Raw genomic sequence first — 27425 nt, 5'->3', positions numbered from 1 at the left:
CCCTCTAGTTTCAAATACGTATCTCGCTCTATAAACAAACTGCTCCTCCCAAGGTCTAGCAGTACTTTGCCATGAAAACTGCAAACATACTTTTCCACCACCAGCTATGCAAACTGGTCCTTTGAGTAGTCAAATCACAGTCCTCAGGGCTCTTACTCCCTTTCCCATACCCAGATGGCCACTTTGCACATTTTGCTGTGACATTCCCTTTCCTGATGAAACTGTCTGGGAAAGCAGCTCATTTCGCCTTGCAAACACTTTAGCTCATAAAATAAAGCTGGACTGACTGACTCTTCACCGCATCCACCCACAGTTCTTCATCTATTTCTTCCTGCAAGGATTTAAGTAAGCAAAAAACTCTTCATCAACATGGGAAAGAATAGAAGACAGCATAGAAGGCTCTATGGAACAGCAAGGAAATCTAAAGAGCCATTCTCTCAGTTTGCAGTCCTTGTTTTCTTTGTACACACTTTAATATAGCAGTGTCTTGCTACCAGCATCCACTATTGGTATCACTCACCTGTTCGTGATGGTAGAGTTCTGCTCTTTCAGCGCAAGCTCCCTTTGCTGCAGGGCCACAATTTGCCTTGAGAGATCATCAGGTGTCCTACACAATTAAAACAAAATAGGAACTTTTAACAAATCATTGGTTGAAAAACTATGTTCCATACATAACCATAAAAAGGGTGTCACCCAAAACAGACAAGGCAACCTCACCAAGCCAAAATTGCTGCAGTTGCTTAGAACACAGGGTTGCATCTTGTCCAGCTTACATAAAAGCCTGTTTTATTAAAGCCATTGCTGTAAGCTGTAATCACCATACAAGTTGCAGCATCTCACCTGCTGTTCACTTCAACCCATAAACAAACTCTAAAGCCATAGACATAAAGCAAGACCAAATTCTTCAAAGCAAGCAGCCTGCATAAACATTCATACCAGATGAACAGACAGCTTATCACCTGAACACGTTTTGGGTTTGGTTTTTTTTAACATACATAAGAATACGTGTTCTCAACCTCCTCCCCATCCTAGTGCTCAGCACACACACAGGGGTGAGCACACCCAACATTACTCTAATTGCTACTCAGCTACAGAGTCTCAGTGGAGCATGATCACAGGATTATTACCAATAGGGTAAGAAAAGGAGGAAGTAAATGTACATATAGACTGTACAATTCAACAACTCTGGCTACTGCTGAATACCCTCTGATAGTGTAGAGGTTCAGCTATGTCATAGGTGATCTCAAAGCAGTGTTCGCACACAATTACCAGTGTGCTGACTTCAGAGTCCTTCATACAGGCAGTGACTCAAGAGCCATCAGGGAAAAAACAAAAAGCAATAATAATCCATAAGCTCTAGATAACACTTCAGATACCACTCTGATAATCTTTTTTGTTAAAGAGATCAAAGATTTCTACAGATCTGGTAGCAACAGCTCTACAGATGTCAGGAATAGGTTTAATTTTCCATCAAAACCAATAATGAATTCTTAAAGCTAGTGGAACGGGATCAAGATAACTCTAGTCTGACAGTCCCAGAAACCACTATCCCACATCGACAGTCTCTGCAGGAGACAAATGTTCTTTTTGGAGACCTATCTTTAAATCACGAGTGCAAGAGATTCAACTCTAAATGAAGGCAGCTTATGGAAAAATAGAAAAATATTTTTCTTTTGAGCCACCAGAAATGGTTTCCCATCCCAAAAGAGAAGCACCTGTATCACACTTCTCAAAAGAAAGGAAGCTGGAAAGGGCATCACAGTATGTACTGGGTACATCCTTTTGCTACAGCAAGATGCATCACACCCAAAGGGGAAGAGTGAGCCGAACCTTGAAAGGGTTTTTTTCATAGGGAATATGTGGGAAGCTAGTTTTGCAGAAGTGAAATCTGTAGAAACACATTCTGTCATGTCCCCCAAGATGCAAGTCAAGGCTTCACTGTCTCTGGCAGATGAAATTAAGCCTGGTCAGACTTTACATTATCCAAATACAGCCCTGGAATGAGGGCCCTGCCGTTCCAGAAACTGGATAGGTAGGAGATGTGCCTCTAGCTTGACCATTGGGATTCTGACTGAATCTAGGACTAAAGAAGCACTTTCTCTGATGATACCACTTTTCAGCCAACTATTCACATACAGAAAAGACATCACTTTTTCTCTTTAATCATCTGTCACTTCCAGCCAAGCGAAAATCAGTTAAACACTGAGCTGATGCAGACAGGATTCAATTCTGGCAATCCCAGTTCAAAGGTTCCTGCTTTTTGCTTCCAGAGTTGCACGCTTGTAGCCTTCCTCAGCAGAAAATTTTGAAACCTCTAAGACCACTTGCGTTACACGCAAATCTTAACAGTCAGTATATAATAAAACAGATGGAGGTGGTCTCTCCTCAGACAATGGAGACGCATATTGTGGCAGTCAAATAAATCAGAACAGGATGAAACACCATCCTTCAAAGACATCACACTCAACGGTCGAGGAAACTACGAGAAGAAACCAAGACACCAACCTGGAGATGGCTTAACTAAAACACCTAAAATTCAAATTCTGATAGCAGAGACAAGTCAATTTTAAGCCAACATGCACCTGGGTTTTCAAGTGTGTTGTAGCACTAGATAACACACTTCAAACTCCTGTAGCTGAGCCTGAAGGGATTCTTAATTTAAGCAGTTCCCCATTTCTTTACTGAAGGCTACTTAATGGCTGGGCATCAGAGCAAACACTGGAGAACTAATTCAACCCAGTCTGATGCAAGCCACATCTCCACATAACCCAAGAGCAACAGAAAAATAACACTGGTTTCTTGGAATCTCACCTCTGAAGAACTCAAATCTAACACTGCTCTAACTTTGTTTTCCAAGCTGGAGGACTCAGGTTCTTTCTGCTGGTATATAAATGGTGAACTAAATGATAACATATGCCACAAAGTGGAAGATGGTTTTGCATACTCCACAATGTCTGCAGGGGGAAAAAAATAACAGCAAAAAACCTACAAGAGAAGTCTATAAAGCTACAATCTGATTTCAACATGGCTTCATTAGCTTCTATCTGCAGGAAGCGGACCTCTGACTCAGATTTCTTTTTTTTTTTTTTTTTTTTCTCCCCCCATGAATTAAGGAAGTAGATGTTCTCTTTCCACAGTAGTTTCTAACTAGAAAATCCAGAGATAAGGTAAGGATAAAGGCAACTTTGTATTAGTGCTGATGAGAAAAAAAAAAAAAAAAAAATTACAAATTATGTTTCCCTTTCCACTTCACCATCCTTCACGTACTAGAGTCACCAGAAGCTAAAAACCAGAAAACACCAGACAGAAATGGACTGGGTATGCTTAGTCTGTTTGGCAAAAAGAAGCTGTGAGCAGACACACCAATTTCAACATGGACAATCTTTGTAAAATTTAATGCCAAGTCAACAAGGCTCTGAAAAATGCAGTTCTAAGCCTCTCATAATTCACCCAAATACAGCAGATTTATCACAAGGATAGTTAGTATCAGGCATCTCTCTGGCTGCTTTGAGTGCCAGCCTCCAACACCAGTGTTTGGTCCCTGCATCAATGAAGTAATTGCACAGATTTTTTTAAATGGGCAAAAAAGTGTATTTGCCTTGATTTTTTTTCCTCATTTTCTCAGAAATTCATACCATAATGCATTAGGGCTGAGATAGAGAAGTGAAAGTAATCCAATAGTAAAATGAGATGGATTTATAAAAGCCACAGATTTCTAGTAATGATAGCTACTGACAAATTTCCAATAAAAAACAATCATCCTCATCTGTTCAGCAATTCAAATCAACAATCAGCTTCCAATCTCAGTTTCAGCAATTGCCAGCTTTAGGGTTATACTTAGTTCTGGAGGATGTTTTACTGGCATTAGTTTTTTTTTTTTTTTTTTTTTTTTAAAGTGGAGTGCCATAGATACATAACAGAAAATAATGGGTATTAACCCTCCCTAAAGAAGAGTTCACTTTCTGTAAAACTAAATCATGTCAGATGATAAGAGACAAAGACACCCCTTGCATGCACTCTGCTGTCAAATACCTTTATTGAGAGGTTTCAAAGCCTGTTTCTGAGGTCTACATCCTATCCTGATAATACACAATTTGGCAAAAGCCAAATTTAAACACTTGCAAGTAGAGGAATGATGCTGCATGCACAATGAAATTAAATCAGACGAGCTTTCAATTTGAAGAGAATTGGTCAATTCCAAAGCACTGCACATATCAACGAGTCCTCATTGCTGTAAACAGTCTCCTCGTTTCACAAGTTTCTGAAAACAATGCTGCATAAAGAGATAAATTTGTCAGCATCCCAACACACACGTAACATGTTCTGGCCTTGCGAGCCTTTGTCTGATGGGCTAGCTGTATATAACTTCTGCTAAGCTCCTTCCATTCCCTATGGAACAGATGATATCAAAACCAGCATTAAAAAGCCAAGAAGTCTGCTTTAAGAGAATCTGTATGACAATATAGCTTACCAACACTACTTGAATCACCACAGCTACTTCAGGGAAGTTTGAAACTCTATCCTAACATAAACATACCCAGAACTCCCTTTCTGAAAAGCTGCTGCTTTGTGCACTGTCACTATGTTTGCCCTGCAATCCTGCAGACATCTTCCTTCCCCATGTAACAATGGAGCCCATGGAACCACATTGAAAAAACACACATAGTTTGCATCAGCCATGCAAAATCCTGTAAATGAAACACGTACACTTAACAGTATGATTCAAGAGCAGCATGTTATTAAAACTGAACCATATGCTATGTAATTGTAAAGATAACATGAAGAACAAATGACAAAGTGGCTTCTAAAATGCGGGTGCAGTTTAAATCACTGACTTCAGTTCCTTTCTCCTGGGTAAGGCACAAGGAGCCAAAAGCTAGAACGTTCTTCCTCTGCCCCACCATCCCATTCTGAGACTGCATTTCTTTCTGCAATAACATTTAAGCAAAAATCAAGAAACCAAACAAACAGGAGAATTTAAGCCTAATTTGGAAACAAGATTTTTTTGCCCTAAACAAGCATATTAGTCCAGCATAGTTTAGCAGCATAGTAAGGCAGGAGAGGGACAAATTGCTGTTAACCAAAGCTCTCTGACTTCCTTTGAAGTGCAGATAATTTGAAAAGGAGCAATTTAAGAATGATAAAAACCTAAAACTGTTCAAATGAAGTGAAAAATTAACTTAATGGGATGCCCATCCACGTCACTCAATGACTTTTAAGTGCTCACTGGCACACTTTTTTAATTTTTAACAAGGAAAATGTCTTATGCAATTTTTTTATGCTTTTTTTTTTAATGCACACAACCAACATTTCATAGGCATTTGCTAGAAAGCTCTGTTGAACTGTCCTAGTTAAGGATCTGCTACCATTTCAGTAAAAACTATGACAGTTAGACACTGAGAATTAGCTGCTGAAGTAACATTAAACCAAGACTCAATAAGCAGATGAAGATGTTAAAGTAAAAATTGGAATATTTTTTAATTTATAATTTATTAGAACGTCAACTTCTTATTGCTTCTATAAAATGTTTCAAAATTCACAGCAAAGGAAGAGGTTTGATTGTAGCTAGATGTCTGACATTAAATTTTAACCATGGAAGTGCAAGACAAAAGTAAAACTAAATAGAAAAACAGGCACTTAGTCAACTCTGTTTGGAGGACTAAAGTTCTTCACTCCTTTTTTTTTTTAAATTAAATTTGCTTGAAACTACCAAATAACACACTTATAATACTAAATTACTCAGAATTACTTATTTTTGGAAGTCTGTTGAATTAACATTTCTCTCTATAGTTTTAATTTAGTATGAATATACAATGACACAGATTTGGTTGTGTCAGCTAAGTCACATCAAATTGAAACTGAATATTCCCAGATTTTTGGCAAGTGTTTTAGGCAGATCTATAAACTGTTTTACATGTAAGCATAATTAACTGACAAAGACCAGAGACAGAAGTCTTTACTAAAGCGTTTGTTAAGAGAATCAGGCACAGAAAGGGAGGGCACATCTGCTTCTTTCTCTTCAATAAAAAAAAATTTCCAGGGTTTTTTGTTTTGGCTGGGGGGTGGCTTTTGGGGTCTTGTTTTTTGTTTGTTTGTTTTTAAAGGCAGCCTCCTAAAAGTATAAAATCTGGATTTTGTTCCTTATCTGTTTTTATATTATATATAAGAAACACAAGAAGATTTTTAAATTCTCCTCTCCCCAAGAAGGACCTTTTCTACTTTTAAAAAGAATTTAATCTTCTTTCTAGGCAGGAAAACAACAGCATGTGAAGAACAAACACAGAACGATAACATGACAACAACAGAAGATTTCTGGAAAGGAATTTTAGTTGTTTTAAATATTTCTGTGTGATTAGAAAGGCTGCGGAATGTCTGTAATAGTCTCTTCCTGTATGTTTGAAGTAAGTCCCCTGAACATCCTTTTTGTATATTTGAGCTCTATGACTGCTTTAACTCCTCTATCTCTGATTTACAGGACTCCCACTTATTTCTTAAACTTCACCAGCAAGTCCAAAAGCAGCTCAGTTCCTGTGATGACTTGCCCTTCAATAAAATACAGCAAATAACAATCATCACAACAGCACATACAGACTTCCCAAGATACAGCAACACAGTCCTTAAGTTTAATTTGGTCATATTAACTCAAAGTTTGTATCAGAAAACTGCAACTTGCACAACATCCCTTTCCCCTCAAAATATGCCTCACCTCCCTGGGAGCATACCTTAGCTCCTCTTCACCAGTCTAGAGGAAAACATCGCCACTAAAATCTGGTGTCCAGGCCTGAAAGTTCTGAGAGTGAAGTTTCACAACAGTACTTCTCTTGCAAAAAAGCCCCTTCAAGCTCCAGTGCAGGTAGTTATACCTATTTGTTAATGTCTTCATGCCTACATCCTCCCTTGCTATTGCTAACTACATTAACTAAACCATATGGTAAGGAATCTGCTACACACATTGTTCACAAAAATAAATTCTCAAAATTTCCTAGGCAATTAGGACACATTTAGTGTTTTGTAACACTTTGATTAAAATGCTTTGAAGAGCAACCACTTACCTTTATTCATTCAAATGAAGGTGCTAAGAGCTGTCAAAAACCACAAAACTAAGGTATACCTTAGACTGTTTCTCCAATAAATTGTATGCTTAATATTTTATCTACAAAGTGAACGGAGGAAATCTGAAGTGTAAACTGAAAGCAACAAGCAATCTCAGCTTCTGAGGTTCCCTTCATTTAGAAAAGAAACCTCATGTTTGTGTATAGATAGAATCAACAAATCCAATTGCTCTTTACCAAAGCAAATGTCCCTATTAACCACTTGAAGCAGAAGAACAACTTATTTGTAAGAAAGCATTTTAAGTGTTTGTAAGTGTCTTGACAATTCTAAAGACAATTGATATGTCTCTTTTGAAGCAACTACAAAATTAGCAATTAATCCAATCAAGCCGTAATTTGAAGAGGGGAGAAAAAAAAGGAAGAAAACTATCTTAGATTCCAGTCAACAGACTTTTTGGGGGTTTAATGAAAAAAGGTTTTTTCCTCCCAAAGTTAACGATATGGCATCGTAACAACCAATTTTTCAAGTTTCATTTCTACTTTAAAGATAAATTTAAGAGCTCAACAAGATAAAATTAATCTTACTTTTGAAAAAAATTAATCATTTGGCAGGCATTTCAACATTCCAAACTTCTCATCCCTACCACTGCTCTAACAACAAGCACAGAACAAACCACTGAAACTTCGCAAGCATACACATTGCAGAGTTGAATGTAACCTTACAAGTGAAAGGTGAAAGGCTTTAATAGACCTCAAGGAGAGGGAATGTATACATAGTAGTACCAAACCTACAGATTTGGAAGATGAGAATAGTCAGCTTTTTTTTTTTTTTAAAATCTTCACCGAGAAGTCAGGTCATTGCATACTGAATCACATGACATGTAATTTAGAGTTTTGAGAGATCATGGTGAAACAAAAGCAATTTTCTACAGTCTGATTAAAAAAGTGATAGAGCACATGGCTGAGCTTTTTACACAGCAAGCGCAGAGTGTTGCCTTTCCAAAGGGGTCCAGCTCACACCAATAATTATCATTGTAGACTTCCAGGCTTCTCCAGATACAATTCAGTGTGAGCAGCAGAGCAAATCTATTTGCCTGCTGCCACTGAAGTGGCAGTCACTGGCTTTTCCTGGTTCATTTTCTGCCACTGAAGGTCTGAATCAGCTTGCTGAAATTCCCCCTTTCACCAAGAAGCTGTTAACTGGCTCAGCTGTCTTCTCATCAAAACATATCCTCAAGCTCTCAGTGAGTTTACAGTGCTACGCTCTATGAGTCAGGTAACATCAGTCACATAGAAAAAGCAATAAGGGGGTTCAAGGGTGAGACACGTGAATTGTCAGTCTGGCTCTCAAAAACTGGTGAAAAGTCAGGCTACCTATGTTGCAAGAGATCCACCATCATGTTATCATTTTGGTTTTTGGGGTGGATGAATAATTGTATGCTATCTCTCAAAGATTTGTTTTAGTACCGTCAAGACTAGGCTTCATTAAGAGTCAAAACCAACCTATGCTTTAAACAGAAAAAAGATGTACCACTGCAGAGAAAGTCTGTACGTAGCAAGGGAAACTGAGAGTTAACTAGAAAAACAGAATAAACTATCTTGAGCTCTTACTAATGACAAGTATATCCCCACACAAGCTCAATTTGTGCTGCTGCTAACCCACAGGGATGTCCTTTAATTGTTCTGCTGTTTCACACCACAGCACAAGGATGACCACTTGGTACCACCGGAGCAAAACATGCTTGCTTGGCTCTCCACTCTACTCAGCTGCCGCTCTTCGGTTTTTTTTGGCACAAAAGCTAATGATTTGTAGCATAAATAAGAAATTTTAAAAAAAAATTGGCTCTAAAACTCTTATTTATGCTTGACATTTTCAAAACAATCAAAGCATACTTTGCCATGCCCTGCTCTTGACTCTCTCCTTAGACAAAACCAAAAACCCAATCTTTTTGGTATTATAATACAGATGTAACCAATTCCTTCTTGCAGCATGCATTGTTATGCCTCATCCCACAAGAAAAAAAAAAAAAAAAAAAGAGAGAGATAGTCCACATATTTCAATCATGCCGTAACACAAAAGAATTTTAATTTGGCTTAAACTCAGTTGCATAAAATGAAACAGTATATAAAGGCAATGATAAGCCATTTAATATACAACTCAAGAAATATGGAGCGTATCTGCAAAGCTATTAAATATTCTGTATTTTATGTTCTTCCAATATAAGAAAACAAACAGTTCTTAAGGTCTTCCCTTTTTCAGGTTATCAAGGAAGCACAACAAACCTATTGTACTTACTAATCCATAAGAACCAGCGTCTTTGAAATGCTTTCAAACCATTGTTTGGTATGATGCAAGGAAAATCCTTGGTTTCTAGCAACAGAGACTTCCTACAACAGGAACAGCATTCTTAAAGTCAGACAGCACTGCCCACAGCACTGTATTCTCCATCCCACATCCCATTCTTCTCTATTTTCTGACTGTATCTTATCATTGCTCTATCTCTTCTTAAAAAAAAAAAAAAAAAAAAAAAAGTCCTATATTAAGGATGGTGATCATTAAGTACCTTAAGGATTCAGTCACAATCAGTTTGAAATTCTAAACCAATTATAGCCTTGTACTACTCAAGGTTCCAAGATGACATCTGTGGATAACAGCTCTTTTTGCTTAACTTTTCCCCCAAAAAACCAACACAGATTAGAGATCAAACAGAAGAAAAAAAAAAAAACCCAACCAAAAACAAAACACAAACTTCTAAAGGACCTTTTAGCTATTTACCAGCAGTAGCAAAAAGCAGTGAAGCTGGAAATGATCATAAAGGATTTTAAAAAATGGCTGTTGCTCCTTACAAACTAGAGTAGATATCAGCACGATCTTTACAATTAAAGAAGCAAATGTTTTTTCTCAATTTGCAATTTAATTTAGTGAATGTAATTATGTATTAATGATGCTGCTGAAAGGAAATTATTGTGGCATATAATTTCGTACCTACCACCCTTACGACTTCTAGCACAAAATGTAAACACATTTAATAATGTAATGTTTCATTTTACTGCAGCAGCAGCAAAAGCTATTTTAAGTCTTTTACCCCCTCATGAACTTAATTTGAGAAAAAAAAAAATCAGCTAAAGGGAAAAACAACTCTGTGAAATTAATAAAATAACTTATTTTAGGGACTCATAACTAGGGTAGTTTTTCCTATAGTTTCCATTTGTCAATGGAATTGGAACAATCATCGTGACAATCTTGAGCTGGGCAGAGAGGATAGCGTGAACTATTTGCTGGGGAAAATGAAGGCTTCACAGAGGGGCTAGGAAGTGGGGGGTAAATCAAACTAATCTAAAGAACAGAATCGCAGCAGAATACCAATTATTTATTCTAATCACATGGGTATCCTAAGATTTTCAAGGCATTTGGATAATTGTAAGTAATCATAAACAAAAAATTATTGTCTGAAAACCACAGACTGAAATATAAAGATATGCTCATTGGAAACAAACTCTGAATAGACAGATGTATCTTTCAAAGAGAGATCATTTAACAGAGAATCATTAGAAACCCTGAAAACTATTCCAGGCCAATTACTGTGATTACACAAAGCTGGGAAAGTGTCCCAACAGCCAAAATAAAGGTAGTAAGTGAGACTTCCAGAAGATCAGGCAGAAGCTTCTCTTTCTAAAGTTCATGTCAATGAATAAAAGTTAGTTCAGAAACTTACTCCTCACTAAGCTGAGGGCCAGCAGGGATGGCTGGTTACAATGGAAGGATCTCAAGTAAAAACCTTAACTCCTTAGCTTTCAAATTAGGCAAGAATGTTGATGCAAATAAACAGACTGAGTCAGTAATCCTGACATTACTGAAACTCTTGCTGGTTCCATTCTGCTAGATCACTTCCAAGACATTTGAAGACACTCGGACCAGCCTAGAAAACAGACAACATCAACTTCTTTTCAAGGAAGAGAGGGGGGGAACAACACACAAACAAACAAACAAAAGCCCCCACAAACCTAAAAAAACACAACTCACATGTATCCAACATACCCTTCTGGCGTAACTTCTACCCACATGGAAATTGCTAACACAGACATCATTTTTACAGATAACCAGGGCTTCTGTCTGATAAGAAAGGGAGCTAATACTGTAACCAAGACTAGGTGCTGACGATATATGTATATCTGACTATTTTATGGATTTCACTAAATTGATAGTCTTGTTCTTCTGACACCTGTCTGAGATAATCCTTGCAGAATATTAATTTACCAAAGTTCTTGCGTTGTTTTCAACATCTTTCTTGATCGCATTGTTTTCACAGATTCTTATCAGCTAAAAATATTAGCCAGCAGTAACACAAAATCCCTAATCTTGAGCAAGAGGAATTACTATCAATGACTGCCTACAGGTCCTTGTAAGAGTCTAGACCATATTTTCAGCTACTTATATATAAAAGTGATTTGACATGCCATATATTATTCTTATTTACTTCTGATTATAATCACATACCTCTACAATCTCACAGCAGGAATGGCCACGTTAAACTGCAACTTTAAGGTACAGTAAAAGTTAACTGGTTTTTTTAATATCATCCAATAACATCAGTCACAGGTAAATTCATGATGACAATTTTAGACAGAATGAAAAGCATACTGCTTATATGTTCAGCTGGAATACCAAGTTATCCTTTCAGACAGAAAACTGAGGTTAAACCTGTTGCTTCAATAAATTCAAAACTATCCAAACTCAAGCAAAGTTTATTTCAAAGCTTTTCACAGCAGATGTCTCAACTCTGGCAGAAGCAGAAAGTAAAAACATCCTAGTTTCAGCAAATGTGAGAGGTTAAAAACCGTATTGAAGTACAGAAAACACAGAGCTGATAAATTATTACATTTATCATGAAAATCAATAGTGGAACAAATAAAGTAGAAAATGCCTAAGGAAAATGCTTGCATTGTCAGTAGCAGCATATTCCTACAAGCTATTTGTATTAAGAAGGCACAAAAGGCATCAGCTACCACTGAGGCTCCATTCACAGTGGATACATCAAGTGCGTAATACACTTGGGGTAAGACTAGCTTTCTCTAGAAACCAGATGAAAGCAAGGCCTTAATTTTACAATCTGAGGCACAAAGAGTTTAAGCAATCTGACTAGGGACACCCAAAAAACTCTAATTCAAATCCAGTGTAAGAAAATTTAACCCCATATTGATTTAAAGGATGACTGAAGCTATCAACCATAAGAGCTGTACCCTAAATCTTTTCTTAACTTGTAAAGCAGTCAAATATCAGTATGCAACACTATTTTTGAATGCCATACTAATAAGTTAATCCTAAAACATGAGTTTAAATCCTAGCTTTTTGCTTAGTCTAGCCTCACATTTAGCTATCACATCACTTCCCACTGAGTTCATTTACCATTCAGAGCCTGTTGCTCAGTTACTGGTTTTAACAAATCCATAAGCACGTGAGCCCACTATCTATAACCCCCCACCATCTGTCTCAGGCCTCCCCTCTTAATGAAGCACATTTCTCACTCAGCTGTCCACAAGCTGGCAAGTGAGCTTAACTTCAGGAAAAAGAATTACACATGTCCCCAGACACATGTAAATAAAACGAAGAAATTTCAGATTTACAGTGCTGCCTTCAAACCCTCTCCCCCAGCTCAGGGAGGATTAAAAAGGACTTCAAAGAAGCCTGAGTTCCAATTAAAACACTGTGACCACCCTGGGGACGCAAAAATATTCCTCTGATTAGTGAGATGCGCTCTTTGAACTGTTTAGCTAAAAAAAGCTTTCAGAACTTTAAACAAATGCAGTAATTCTCTCTCATACTTTTTTTTTTTTTTTAAGTTTCTGAAAATTTTATATTCAAAGTGAAGGACAAATAACACTTCAGACCAAAAGTTTTACGGAAGCCCATTAACACATCAGCTCTAGGCATCTATGAACAAACATGAGACATACCAAGACCTTAACATCGCAGTCCCAGTACAAACCAGATGACACAAGTCATTAGAATAGAAGAACCCAAAGAGTGTCATTGTTGCTACAGTGGTGCTGGCACCCCAGTATTAGAGAAAGACGGTACAAAATCCCAATCTCAACAGCCCTCAGAACCACTCTCCCTCGACAGCAGAGCACGTCAATCCCACCTCATTTTGAAATTCTGTCTTCTTTCCTTAACATCCAAATGTCCCAAGCCACACATATGAAGTGCCTCATATCCAAGTCCTTTGACACACCATGACAATAAAACAGTTGCCCTCAGCCTTGGCAATAAGCACAGATTTAAATAAAAAGCTCTTCCTATGCTTCCCACAAAAAAAAAAAAAAAAACCAACCCATAAAAAAAAACCCCCACCAAACTCACTCCACCCCCTCAGTCTCTCCCTCCCCAAACCAGAGTTGGATTACATTCTCTGAAAGTTTTAACATCAAGAAGAATGTTGAACATTAAGAACAAATGCTGGGAAAATAACTGAGTCTTAGAGCTTGCCAAAGCAGTCAGAGCTAAGTGGATATAATAAACCTGCCTGTGAAAGCCAAACCCCGATCACCATCACCCATAAATAATGAATAATTCATGTCAAGGAAATAGAAGCAGACTCTAAGACTTGTTCATAGAAAGTTGAACTGCTATAGTGTAACTGCATTAAAGATGTAAACAGCAGCATTTCAGCAATTACTTTCTCCTCCTTTTGCCAGCTTGCTCTCAAAAATCGGTACATCAGCTCAGCTGCCTGCATCAAGCACAGGGTTCAGAGCAGCCAAAAGCAATTATGACTTCCCTGTGTCTTTGCCACAGGCTCCTGTGGCTGGGATTAAGATAAGGACTGGATTGGTGTCACAAGCACTTTGACACCATCTTGCCTTACTGCTATCATCAAGTTTTAGTTACTTTCAATGCTTGAAGCTACTAGGGGAGACACTAATAAAATTAGATGATAAACAGTTTCTAAAATTTGAAATGTATTCACAGAAGAGAAAGAGCTCCTATTCTCTCCATTAAAAGAAACAAACATCCCTGTTTCACACCACTTATGCATCCTTCCTTGCATGCACACTTATCTTCAAGATCTTATTTCATCACGCTGAATGATACAGCATACAGGACTACCCACAACCAGTTACTCTTTCTTTGGTGAATGGACTGTACAGAACCAACCAGACAACAATAAAGGGTTAAAAACCATCCTAGAAGTCTTCACAATGTCTACCCCACTGGAGATCTCCTAGCTCCTCCAGGATCTGCAGCTTCCTGATTCTGCTCGTTACTGGCATGACTGCAGTTTTGTACAACAGCTCCACACTGGAGGAAAAGGTGCATCAAATGTTCCTAACTCCTCAGATTCCACTTGAGCTTGACTGGGAAGACACTGCAAAGCATTTATAACCTGAGTGTACATGGGAGTCCTATTTATACAATAAGTATTATATAACTCGGATGCTAAAGGTGTCTACTTTGGACAACAGTTTCAGTGAGCAAGCACAATGAAAGCCACAGCCATTAAACCACAAAACAATTTAAAGTCACTGGTGCAGAGCTACCTCAGTTAGCTTCTTTCCTCCTAAGCTTGTCTGAATTCTCAAGCTTTCCTGTTACATTACTGCAAAAATTTTAATTTACTTCAACAATTCTGTTTTATAACTTGAGCATTTGCCAGCTAAAAGCATTCTCCAATCTCAGCTCAACCCTCCTTCCTCTGCTGAACCACAGCTTCCCTCATAAAACTCCCCACCTTCAGAAGCATCTCAGAGAAACAGTGCCAGAATTATTCATTTCTTGTAGAACTCAATACCTCCGCTATGTTTCGTACCTAACCTTTGCAAAGACAGGATTAAAACAAAAACAGGAAAGCATGTGGAAAACAAGTCCCTCAGCTCAAAAGTAACTTTGCGAACACTTACAGAACACTTGGCCACATGCTGAGCATTTACTCTTTGCAGAGTCATGTATCAAGTCCAGGATTTCTGAATTGCCAAAACACCTTTTTTCTACTACATTTACTATAATTTTTTGACAAGAAAAAAAATATCTGCACACAGCACGTGACAGAGAGAAGACACTCTTAAAATTTTGTAACTAATGCTTATGTGTGCAAAGAGCTTTTTGTAACTGTGGGTAAGAGGATGACTGACCAAAAAAAGAAGCCACATCTTTAAGGTCTACCTTTCACGTAAGGAGATGAACTTTTCAATCAGTGCGAAAAACATACAGAAAGGTTCAACAGTACAAGACTCCAAGTGAAACCAATAGCTTTCTGCACCGGCATCTTGCTGCCCTCTGCACCTGCTTCAAAAAGCTTAAGTCAGACAAGCAGATACATTCTCCACTGGCACTCCTTTTTAGGTAGAGGACCACTTCCAAAATCCTGAGGGAATGGGCACAATTACTGTAGTGAGAGATTCAAATATATCCTACAAAGAAACTTTTTGCTTCAGACCCAGGGAACTACATAAACAATCACAAATCCCATGTGCACATTAACCACAGTCTGTAAAACTATCCATTTTTTATCAAGCTTAAAATAAACGCTCAAACATACAGCTTCTCAGAAAGGAGAAACGAGAGCAGCCTATTGATTTTGTATCAGGGCTGGCTACCTCAGAAAAGAAGGGGAAGAAGATAATAGTTGAAACAAATGTTGTCCCCCCCATCCTCCCTTCAGAAAGCACAAAGGCTTTAAATATATGAAACCAGCTCAACTGTATAGTTACCCTCTGAAAGGCCATCAATTACCTAAATTGGGCTGTGTGGTAGAGAGGAATAAAAATGAGACAGGGTCAAACCAGCTCTGGAATTAATTTGGGGAGGGGGAGAGAGTATATTTCAAAAGAGGCAGGGTTTTTATTCTCACCTTCCCTCCTCCTCCCTTACTCTCCAGCAATCGTCATTGCCCAGAGACAGTAGAAGAAGATTTCATTAATAAATTTATTTCAACTTTCTTTTCAATGGTGCTAAAAATGTATGCAAATCCATTCATAATTAGGTTTAAAAATTCCATTTCATGGGATAATCAGACTTCAAAAAACTCAATTTTAGTTTTAATCAGATTTTAACAAGGATATTAAGTCCATTTCGTTCAGAAGAGGGAGAAACGGTGAATTTAACACAAAATGTATTCAAGCTTAGCCTTGGGAGATAATTAAATAAAATTAATTTGGCAAGGGTTGTCTGTAAATGGAAACGCTCCAGACAGCAGAGCACGTTTCTGAAGGAAACAAAAGCAGTTCATTGCTGTACAAACAGATACAAAGCTTATTGTTCAGACAGAAGGAAACTGCAGCTCTTCCACAACAGCAAGACAACCTGAGCCCTCAAGCTGCTTCTGACAAACACAGCACTTTGTGGGAGGAGGAGAAGGTAGTTATTTCCTTCTCATTTCATCTAAGTCCCTTAAACCCCCCTAGCACAGCAAGGATGGAAAACGCAGGGGACAGCATATACAAACCTAACGATTCCAAATTATCAAGTACAGGAAAGGGTAAGAAACAACCTAGTGACAGACAGCTCCTTAAAACTATGAAAACCCACGTGCAATTTGCGGCTGTCAGCCAGATTCTTGTCAGATGCAATTCCACCAAAGTCCATGTAGCAATTTAGTCCCCACACCGTAGATCTGAATCCCAACTTAATACCAAAAGCATCCTGTTCTCCCTGACAAAAGCCATGGACTGATATGGATGCTAAAACTTTGGTAACTGTCCTTCTGACATTTCAGTTCTGAAGGGCCAAATATTTATTTTGTAGCCCTTACATTCTTAAGACACAAAAGTGTCTTTGAACACTGTATATTACCATATTTGTCTGACACTCAACTACTAACATCATACAGCACTAGAGTCTGTCCATGAAAGTCACTTCTGGCAAATACTTCACCAACAGACATCATGAAAACATAAAACAGAATGGCTGACTCTAAAGCAAAGTTAAGGGTTTAATCTGTATCCTCCAAACTCTTCACCAACATTGGACACTTTTAAGATTAGGCTGGACAGTGTGCTGCGCTATCTTGTCTAGACCATTCTTTTGCCATGAAAGGTTGGATCAGATGATCCTTGAGGTCCCTTCCAACCTGGTATTCCACGATTCTCTGAAACTCTACTGACCTAGACACACTATCATTGAAAAGAACAGTACAGGATACAAGAAACAGACAAATATTTTAGAAAAAAAGCTATTTTAAATATCTAACTACAGTCAAAAGACTGACACTGAGAAACAGTATGTTTATCTTCAGCAGCTATCGTAAGCCATATAGACAAGAGCACATGCATTTTCCAAGATCTATGTCTACCAAATTGGGAAAAAAAAACCAAATTCAGAGCACTTTTTCACTCTTCCTCTCTACCAGTCTTCCAAATATATCAGTTATTACAAAGTGCCAGTTGCATTTCCCCTTGCCAGCTACTTGCAGACAGGCGAGCTGATAGGTGTTCCGTCACCTTGACAAGTGGGCCAGCTATCCAGAAGGCAGATGATGTCTTTGCCAAAGTCACACTGGAAGCCATCAGGCCTAAATGAAAGGCTTGTCACAAAATAGGCTCAATGCCATCAACCTTGGCTGCTAAATTTGCAGAAAACCACCTGAAGCCACAAAGCTTTAACTCTGGGAATACAAAGAGCATACAGTCAGAAATGTTATTTGCAAATGTACTAGCAAAACCGAGTAAAAAAAATTCATAGCTAGGTTAAAGCATCATCTTCTGAACTGAGCCAATTGCAGAGCTGCGAAGTATCACTGAAAACTGTCCAAGCTAACTGATGAGCATCTGACTTCTCTAATTGAGGATACTGATACCGAATACATTCTCAGTCAAAGCCAGATACCCTATTTCTGTCCTTCTTCGAAAAGTTAGTAGGATTTCAAGCCCTCACTGAACAGTTTTATGTGTACCACAGAAAGAGAATGATTGTTTCATTAAAACAGAAAAGAAATTAACTTGGTCAGCAGGGTATAACTCAGGAAAATCCAGAATTTCATCTTTCTTCCTACTCACAAGATTGATCTTCCTTTCACTACACTGTTCATATCAGAGTATCTCTGGAAGAGAGTTTAAACAAGTAATGAGAATTCAAAAGCAATTCCAGCAGGAACAACTTGTGCTAGAAAATGGTTCTTGCAATAGTTGCTCATTACTCCCCACAAAGAAGCATAGCAATTGTTAACTTTACTGTCAAGAGAGTTGAGAATAACATAGAGGAAGGGGGTTGTTAAGGATTGAGCCAAAGTGGTGCTAGAAAAGGAGAGGAGAGATGCTCAAGATCTCAAGTAAATACATTTCCAGAAAAGCCAAAACTGCACCTACATTAAAAGGTTAGGCCCTCTGACAGATCCTATTTCTGTTTATAGCAAGAGGCAGTAAAAGTGGAGAGCTGCTTCAATATGCAGCGATTTCTAACACGCTATTCCAAAATATAGCATCCTCGTAGAAGAATGCCATTCTGCAACAGAATGACTTCATTAGAAGAAACATTTTGCTGCCAGGTGATGACCAAAATACGTGCAGAACACATTTTAGTGCATCAGCAGCCACTAGGCCGAAAAAAAAAAAAAAAAATGGAAAAAATAAGCTTTGCCAATGCACTCCCTACATTTTACATCAGTTGCAGGAAGGGAAAGAAGGTTCCATACACCTCCACCTCTTAACTGCCTTGGCTACACAGAATTGTTGGGCATGTTTTATCTCCTTTCTGCTGAAAAGGCCTGGCTCCGTTTTCTACAAGCTATTCTAATCCCACAGAAAGCTTAATTTGAAAACAGGAGTCCTGAGCTCTTATTTTAGCTGTCCAGGTCAGCACTTTGAAAATAAGCTCCAGACACTAACTGATTCCAGGTGTTCACTAAACACAGGGATCCATTCAGTCCCCAACACCTCCCATCTTTGCTTTCAAAATGGGAGTCTTTCCAATTATCACAGGCCCAATTCTCTAGAGAGCCTGGTGCATTGTGTGCTGTCATTCAGGCACCTCACTTCAGGCTGGTCTTTCTAGCTTATAGTTCTTCCTCACCCGTTCAGGGAGAACAGAGACAGACATACACCATACCAAACTGCGTAACACACTTAACAGCATTGTACGTAGAGGAAGGAGCAGCCACCTAGTAAAATTGGATCACAAGGTTAAGACAAAAAATACTTTTCATTTTGTCTCAAACAGAACCGCAAGAGAAAAAGGCATCATTTACATAAACAGCAGCAATTTAAGAAGCTCACTTCTCTCTAGTATTTTACAACTTTGTTGCCTATTTTTTCAAATAAGAAAAATTATAACTGAAAGAATACCAAAGCAAAACATTTTTCTATTTACTGTATGCACATCTGGAAGAGTTTTTACTTTTAAAAATGTGGGGGGACACCAAATAAAAATATTCATGCTTAAGTAAAATCCATGCTGATGAGAGTTAACAAACTTTCATTCTAAAAGTCTGCTTCATGTCCTGTATGTAACTCTGGATTTTCCTATCTAGACCAGGATACCATTGTCTCTGACACTGGACCAGAGATGGATTAGTAAATAATGCAACCTAACATGGCAATTTCTGTGCTATAAGTTATTTTAAAATAACAAACAACACTTATGTAATCACAGCTAGTTCAAGAGAACCTTGAGGCACTTATCACATTAATCTTTTAACTCACATTTCAAGTTCGCTATGCCCTTTAAGAAATGTTTGAAAATATTGTGTACTGCTTTTGCTACTACAAGCCACAGTCATTTTTTCTCTCCAAACAATGCATGCATAAAGGTATATCTACAAGCATATTCCCTTTAATAACGTAGCTTGTGAAGAAAGAGATTATAGCCCAGGTAAAGACATGCTTTGGTCAAAAATATTCACTGGCAAAGAGGTCCCAAGAGGGTAAAGATTGAAGCTTAAGGACAAGGCTTACATAATAATATCACAAGGCATTTAAGCTAGCTTGTTGGAACTAGGAGCATTTTAAAAAGATGCTAAAAAACTGAAACAGTTTAGTGTTCATACATTTCCAATTTTCTCCCACCCCATCTTGATGTTGCTACACTAGCTACCCTATTAAGTACAATTAAAACTGAAAATTAGACCTTTCCTGGCTGATGCAGTACAAAACTCCCCCCTACACTGATGACAAAACAAACGATTGAAATAACACCTTCCTAGCTACCATCAGAAGTATGAATCCTTGCTCTAGGCATTGATGAGGTTAAACACTAACCAGGAGTGAATCATTTTCAAAACGCCATCAAGATAACCTGCACCAAATAGGCTCAGAAAAGCTTCTCAGATGATACAAATCATATTTTGGTCTTATCTACACTGGCAGATAAACTCTTCTTAATAGTTCAGTGCATTTTTCCACAAACTTCTTATTTCTCAACATGAACAAAGGTCAGCTGTTCTCACACTTCAAGTCCCTGTTCCCAGTTGTTCTGTGTGGGCAGAAAGATGGACATGGTCTGCTTTTAATTCACTAATCTCCTCCCCCTCTCCCACTGCAGTCTTGCAGTTTTCAGAACCCTGGTATTAAACAATACCTGCAATTCCACACTAAAATATACTGCTCTACCTTTCCTATGATTAAGCCCATTCCCTTGCTTACAGATTGGTACATATGCATTCACATAAAAGTGGGACTGAAAAGGATCTTTTAGTTTAGGTCCTGTCTAGTCCTTTGCTGTTATGAACTCGAGTCATCTCTTCCATAACCTTGTGGAGCTTCAGCGTAAAAACAGTAATTTGCGTACTTTTGACTCCATTGGAAGCTGCATTCAGAACTTACTCTTTCTAAAAGTTAGAGCCTCCTTCTAGCTGTATTCATGGCGAGGTTACAGTGATTTAATTAAATGCCAGTGCTAGTCTTTAGTATAGATGGTTCTTTTTCTCACTGGTGTTGATCCCCCTTCCTTCGCCTCCCCTCCATCCATGTATTTCTTGGCAGCAATTACATCTGCTGCCAGCCTCTGCTAGAGGAGGCGAGTCCTTCCATTCACCACTGGTTCAGGGGGCTCTCAGACTCCTACCAGCACCCCTTTTCTGCATTTAGTTCCCACTATCTTCCTCCACAGTGGATGACCAGAAGTCTGAAAAGCATCTCCCTCCCATCTAGAGAGGCACTTGAACACTTTCACCTCCATGGAAGTTTTTCTCCTGGTGCATCCTATGTGTGAGAATTAACAGCCATCCTGTTGTAAAGAAGTACACGGCTGTTCTTCTAGTCCTCTCCACTGCATGTGCTACATTTTACACAAGAAGTCTGTATTCAGCTCCCAATTCCATGGAGCCTTGTGCTTTGTGTCACTGAATTTTGTCCCCCTTCTTCACTCTAATCCTTAGGGTCACTCAGTCCTGCATATCCAGCTTTTGTGTGTTTATGAATCCTCTGAACTTGGCATCATTAGCCACGTTTTATCAGAACACACCAAATTTTTGCACCAAAACCATTAATAGAAATACAAAATAAAGCAGATCCTAAGGCTAATCTTTGAGGAATTCTACTTATCCTTGCATTTTCCTTTCAACAATACTAAATCTATCCATGCTTAAACAATTCCTTATACACCCTACGATTCTTCTATTAATTTCCATCTTCTCCCACACGGTTTATACTTTCCCAAGTGGCTCTCTTGATCAAATGTTTCAGTGAAGTTCAAATAAATAAGATCTATTGTGTTTTATTTGATAAGATAATCAACTCTCCAGACAAAGAAAGCTGTTATGTTAGTCTGGCAGAATCCATTTTGGTACTCCTTGATCCAATGAAGAAAGTAGATTCCTTGCCCTGTAGATAAAGGACGTGACCACTAGTACAAGGGAGTAGCAAAATACAAGAGTTTGAAAACTTACTGAAGCGTTTTGGTTTGCTTCTATTTAGAAAAGGGTTGTGCATTTTGAGAAGGGTTTTGAAAAAGGCATTGCTACAGTAAAACAAAATCATCCTCAATAAGCACTACAGGATCCATTTTTACCTTTTTGTTTAAGTTTCCCTGCAAAAACAAAACTTTGGGGATAAATGAGGTATAATACACTGCATATCTAAGTGAGAGGGAACACATATCACATTGACAGTGTGAAAATTTGCCAGCAGAAAATTTAGAACTGAAATACTGAAAGATGCTCAAATGGAAATGGAAAGGTAAAATTAAAAATGAGCTAGAGATTATAGTGCTTATTGGGTTTGTGGAAATAACCAAATGAGAGGCTGAATAAAAATCAAGCACAAGCGTTTGAGCTCTCTGACAGTAGCAAACTATCCCCTTGCTATTTAGTCTCTGCTATTTAAATGATAATTTCACTTTAAGGCAAACAGGACTGCTTAATGTAAGGAAAGTGGCTCTTTATAAAAGTGTCTGTATTTCTGAAAGCTTCTCCTTCACAGCAGAGTGAGCACCTAAGTTCAAGCCATTTACACATAACATGGGTCACTACATGCTGGAAGAAAGCAAGCTACTTTTACCCAACTGTTTTTCAACAGCATCTCAAACACTACTTGCAAGAAATACGGCAGCAACACAAAATGAAGTGTCCGACTGGTGAGTCCCCTGTGGCAAACAAACCACCCGCTATGCAGAAGACAACACCAGCACACATTTCCAAAACCCACTCCTGTTACTAGCAGAAAAAGAGCCTTGAGTTTATTAGTTTGGGAAATGCACCCTGTATTCAAGCCGGGACAATGCTGTATATTCTGATAAAAAGAATCAATGGAAAAAGAAGTGATATTTTCCAGTAAAAAAAAGGGTCCATTGGCATCTTCACTTCCAAAATAAAGTTCTTATTCCCCTAGTAAGGATCTCCCATCTTTTCTTTGATGTCATTATTCTCCATACAGTTCCTGTAGGGAAACTACTGAAGTTCCTCAAATTACTCTTCAACAAAGACAACGGATAGTGTGCTAAGCTATTGTTCAGTAGTTTTCTCTGTCTCCAGAATGCTAGATCTGTGATCCTGGAAAGACAGTTTCTTTAACTGTTCCCAGAGCTTTGAAATGCAAAGCAAGGACAGACATATTTTTGATGTGAGCTTGCTTACTTCTTACTCTGATTATACATTACAGCCTCAGTCTACCTAGATGTCAGGTGCTCATCCATTATGTTTTACACTCTTCCTATCTTTCCTTTAGCCTCAAGACTTATTACTTTGATATATTCAAATGGAAATAAAAGCATTAATGGCAAAGGAGAAAGAACACTAATATTTTTGAACATCAGAGAGAAGTACAGCATTTTTGGAGAAAATTAATATCAGATAGGAAAATATGGCAAGAAGCTTTGCCCAGCATTTCAGTGAAGTACTGGCAGGAACAGACCTACAATATTTTAAGAAATCTATGAAAAGAGGTGCAGATGGTTGCCATATTAAAATTAAGTGGATCAACACCATGAGAATGGGAGAAGACTAAACCCTGGCTAAAGCACAGATTTGACATTAGGCTTCCAAACATCACATTTAGATACATTACTCCCTTCCACCAATACCCAAACATGGCCTGAACTCTCCCAAAACTGCATTCTGACTACTCTGAAAACTGGAGCTTCAGATTTTGAGATGACAAAGGCACATTTTCTCCCCACCACGCATGAAAAGCATTCTGTCAAGGAAAGCTAAAAACTAAGGCACTGTGGAAAGTGAAGAATAATGTACATTTTAACATACGATAACAGGATAATGAAGAACAAAAGACCTTAGAGCAATACTCCAGCATATGCTGCATGTCACATTCAATAGGTGACAGCTTCCTCCAAGACTTCTCTAGGTAAAGAATGGTGGCTTCAGTACACATACAATTATTGTAAGGCAAGCACAATTAGTTTTCTCTGGAAACTTCTGCCTCACTCTCTAAAGACAAAGATCCCCTTTGGAACTGTTCAGGCACTTCTTTAAGATTTTAAATGCTTTTAAAGCAATGCTTTCATCTTTTACACATACTAAATCCTAAAAATACCAAGCACGTAACCTTTATTTCTAAATAAACACAACGATTGTCCTCATCATCCCTTCCAACCCTGGCTGCTCACTGCCACTTCCTCTGCCCCACTTTGGATAAGCACAATTATTTATGCACCCACACAGTAAACCTGATGAGGGAACTGATCTGGCTGAAAGCTGTTTTCCATTCTAGATTACTTTTTGCTATGCAGGACCATGTCTTTCAGCTGCAGTGCTCACAGAACCATAAAGTACCAGGTAGGAACAGAATATTTTCACACAGACACTTGAGTTGGAAGCCTCACATGACAGGAATAGCAGAACTGCTCTAAGTTGAGACTAACTTGTCCTGGCAGAACTACACAAGAGATTCACACGACATTAATCCCTCTTCAGAAGCCAGCAGAAAGCCCTATTTTGCAGAGTATTAGCGACCTGCTACATCAGCCCTCTTCACAGAGTGAATTCTTTAACATTTATCAAACCTTCAACTGCAGTGGAAGGCAAATTTTTTAATGACAAAATTAATCTCCTAAAAGTTACTGTAAAATGTAGTACTGTGTCTATACAGGACACCACCAGATAATCTTTCCATGATGTAAGCTGAGACCTCATAACTACAAAAGTTTCTCTAATAAGCACAGCTTCTTTTTTTGTTTTGGTTTTTGTTGTTTGTTTGTGGGGGGTTTTAATTAGTGTTTCTCCCTACTTAGCGTTTATCTCCCTTTTTGGTGCCCTGGGAATTCCCACTGTGATGAGACAGCTTGTTTTACACTGGGAATCTGGTAAACAGCAGTCATGCAATTTTCAGTATGTTCACAGATCATAAATTACAATTATTTACATAAAACTTAGATGTACAAAATGAAGTTTCAATATCCTCAGACTATGCTAATTCTGATTTTCTTCTCCAATTAGTGACTTAGGTCTAAAGTAGGGGGCCACCATTAGCCAACCCAGATAAACCCACCCCTTCAACCCCCCAAACATAGCAAATAGCACTTAAGTTCAGGTCAGTGGTACAGTTACTGACAGCAGCCAGCATCAAATGCTTTTAATTAGATCGATTTCTTGCTTGGTGACAAAAGACCAGAGGGCTACAATAGACTACTCCAATAAAGCTATTTGCTCAACTAGGGAGCAATCATGCCAGAATTATGGCATTACTGGAACTAGCAACAGTAACCCCCAGTCTTGTCTTGATTGGTTGCAGTTAATTAAGTATCCAGAAACGCACATGAGCAATTCAAATTATTTCAACATGCACCGCTTTGTATATCTGTCAACAGAATTTTTGGGTTTTTTTTAAACCAGTAACCACTTATTCATAATGGACATTCAGAGAAAGGTAAATTACTACCTTGTGAGAAAGGAGAAGATTATGAGCTTCATTCACTACTGCAAAGATATTCAATGCCTTGGATGGAAGAGAGTGCAGAGTAGCTAAGCATAGTTAATCAAGATTCAAAAAGGAAAGTAGAGAACTCCAATATTCTCCCTTCTCTTCTATTCACTGGAAAAAAAGGAGCACTAATCCACCACTAAATGCAGAATCAAGAAATCTGATTCCCTTTTCCCACCCTTTCTCCTCCCTTCCCCCCAACTCCAAAAGCAGAATCCGCATAGAAGGACTTCCCGTACTGAGTGTAGCACCTGTGTAATTACAAATTACAACTGTGCTAACCACTGTACTAAATAGAGATGCTTGCCACTTAATTAAACCCTTTCTTAGAGAGGAAATGCATACACATTCACACTATCTCCTCTTCTTAATTGGTCTCAGACATTGCAGGAAGCTAGTCCCCAAGATTTGTCAGCCAGCCAGCCCACAGATGTTTCAGAAAGAAAACCAGGTCAGCATTAACAGGTTCACTTCTTTGGCTCTAGGCGACAGGTCAGCAGATCAGTGTCTGCAGCTGGCAGACTCCACTATGGTCCTTAAGCATTGGCCTGAATTCCTGTCAAATCTGCACTTCTCTTTACAGGCCTGGACAGCAAGCATGCAAAATTGCTACAGCAGCTTAATGAGATATCATCACTGAAGCCAACTAAATTTACCCTTGCAGACTGAAGGACGACTATAGGTACTGTCCAAACCCATGCTTCATTAAACCTAAGAGTTCCTCCAGGTCAGCCTTACACTGTAGGCATCAGGGGGCCGAGACCTGCTTTCCAATATAACCACATTAGATGCAACTCAAGAACATCCAAGACCAAAACTGGAACCTCTGAACAACACAGAAGAGTCCAAGCACGCTACTTTTCTTTCTGATATGTCAGCCTCACCTTTAATTTCCACACTGTATTCCATGGCCCTTCAGAAAAAGACACCTGATCTCTCCATTGCTTCACTGTGACGGGCATGGAAAACAAATTGATTCTGAAAAGCAGCATGAACAAAATGTTTTGCTTTATCTTCCACACACAAACACCGAGCCTGAGCTGACAGTACTACGTACAACAGAAAATGGTGCCCCAAAAAGCAAAGACCTACTTAAATAGGTCATTATCAAGATATTTGATCGCCTTCCAATCCTTGATTAACACCAAAAATCTATCACTGATATAAAATAATTCTGCTGTGTATACAAAGATTTTTGAGCCCAGCAAGTGAAAATGTAAAAACTTCAAGTAGTCACTACTTCCAATTAAAAAATGCAAAACAAAAAACAAATTAAAAAACCCAAACAAACAAAAACAAACAAACAAACAAAAAAACACCAACAAACCCCACATCACACATTACTATATTTTCTCTAAAAAAAAAATGCTTGGACTAAAACTCCTCTGAAGCTGTTGCTTGTGGTCCACCTGTCAGCCTTCACAAATTTGGATAACTTTTCAGAAAAACTTCAACTTTTCAAAACTTGCAGTTTTCTGCCACTTATGGATAAAGACAAATTTAGCATTAATCCTTGTCAGCTGCTATCAAAGACTATCAGTATCTCACTTACTAACTGCCTCATCTTTAAAACATACCTGATGCACATAATTTTGCATCGTTCTGTACCCCAGGGTATATCTGTTTATGGATAGCAAAATCACCTGGCTAATTCATCAGAGGACAAAGGCAATACCAGCCAAACATACACAAGCAGCAGCAAAAAAGGCTCATTTAGATTAAAAGCTCACAGAACAAGAACCCTCGTATTTTATTTGGGTATATTCTACATGCCGCAGAAGGGAAAGTCAGAACAATAACAGTGCTGCTCTAGAGGATGCAATTCTAAGGCTTTGGGTGGGGAGGAAAGAACCAGGCTGTGAAGAACTCCTATTAAACAAGACAAAATGAAGGATGTGTGGTGTAAATATGAAGTTTACAGAGCTGGTTGGAAAAACACTCTACTCTGTATGCCATTAGAGAAATATGCACAGATTTTTTTCATACCAAGTTACTACCCTAAGTACTGGACAAGGAGACAGTGATAGCATGCATGTAGCATTAAACAGATTTTAAAAGGTTTGATAGCAACAG

The 27425-nt window shown here is 38.4% G+C and overlaps 1 protein-coding gene across 4 annotated transcripts in view; it reads right to left on the bottom strand.

The window, feature by feature from the left end:
* The window catches only part of MAD1L1 (mitotic arrest deficient 1 like 1), a 379577-nt gene that overhangs the window by 337626 nt on the left and 14526 nt on the right, over positions 1-27425 (bottom strand). For 3 of the 4 annotated variants that reach the window (XM_030002286.2, XM_030002288.2, XM_030002287.2), the window contains exon 10: positions 521-607. In XM_030002286.2, coding sequence (XP_029858146.1) covers positions 521-607 — 87 coding nt within the window. Of the gene's footprint in view, positions 1-520; positions 608-13195; positions 13217-27425 lie in introns of those variants that run through there. The other variant, XM_041120343.1, reaches the window with a different exon arrangement.

The sequence above is a fragment of the Aquila chrysaetos genome, chromosome 25 (genome assembly GCF_900496995.4).
Source record: "Aquila chrysaetos chrysaetos chromosome 25, bAquChr1.4, whole genome shotgun sequence".
Lineage (NCBI taxonomy): Eukaryota > Metazoa > Chordata > Aves > Accipitriformes > Accipitridae > Aquila > Aquila chrysaetos.
This window is presented reverse-complemented; position numbering and strand designations above follow the sequence as displayed.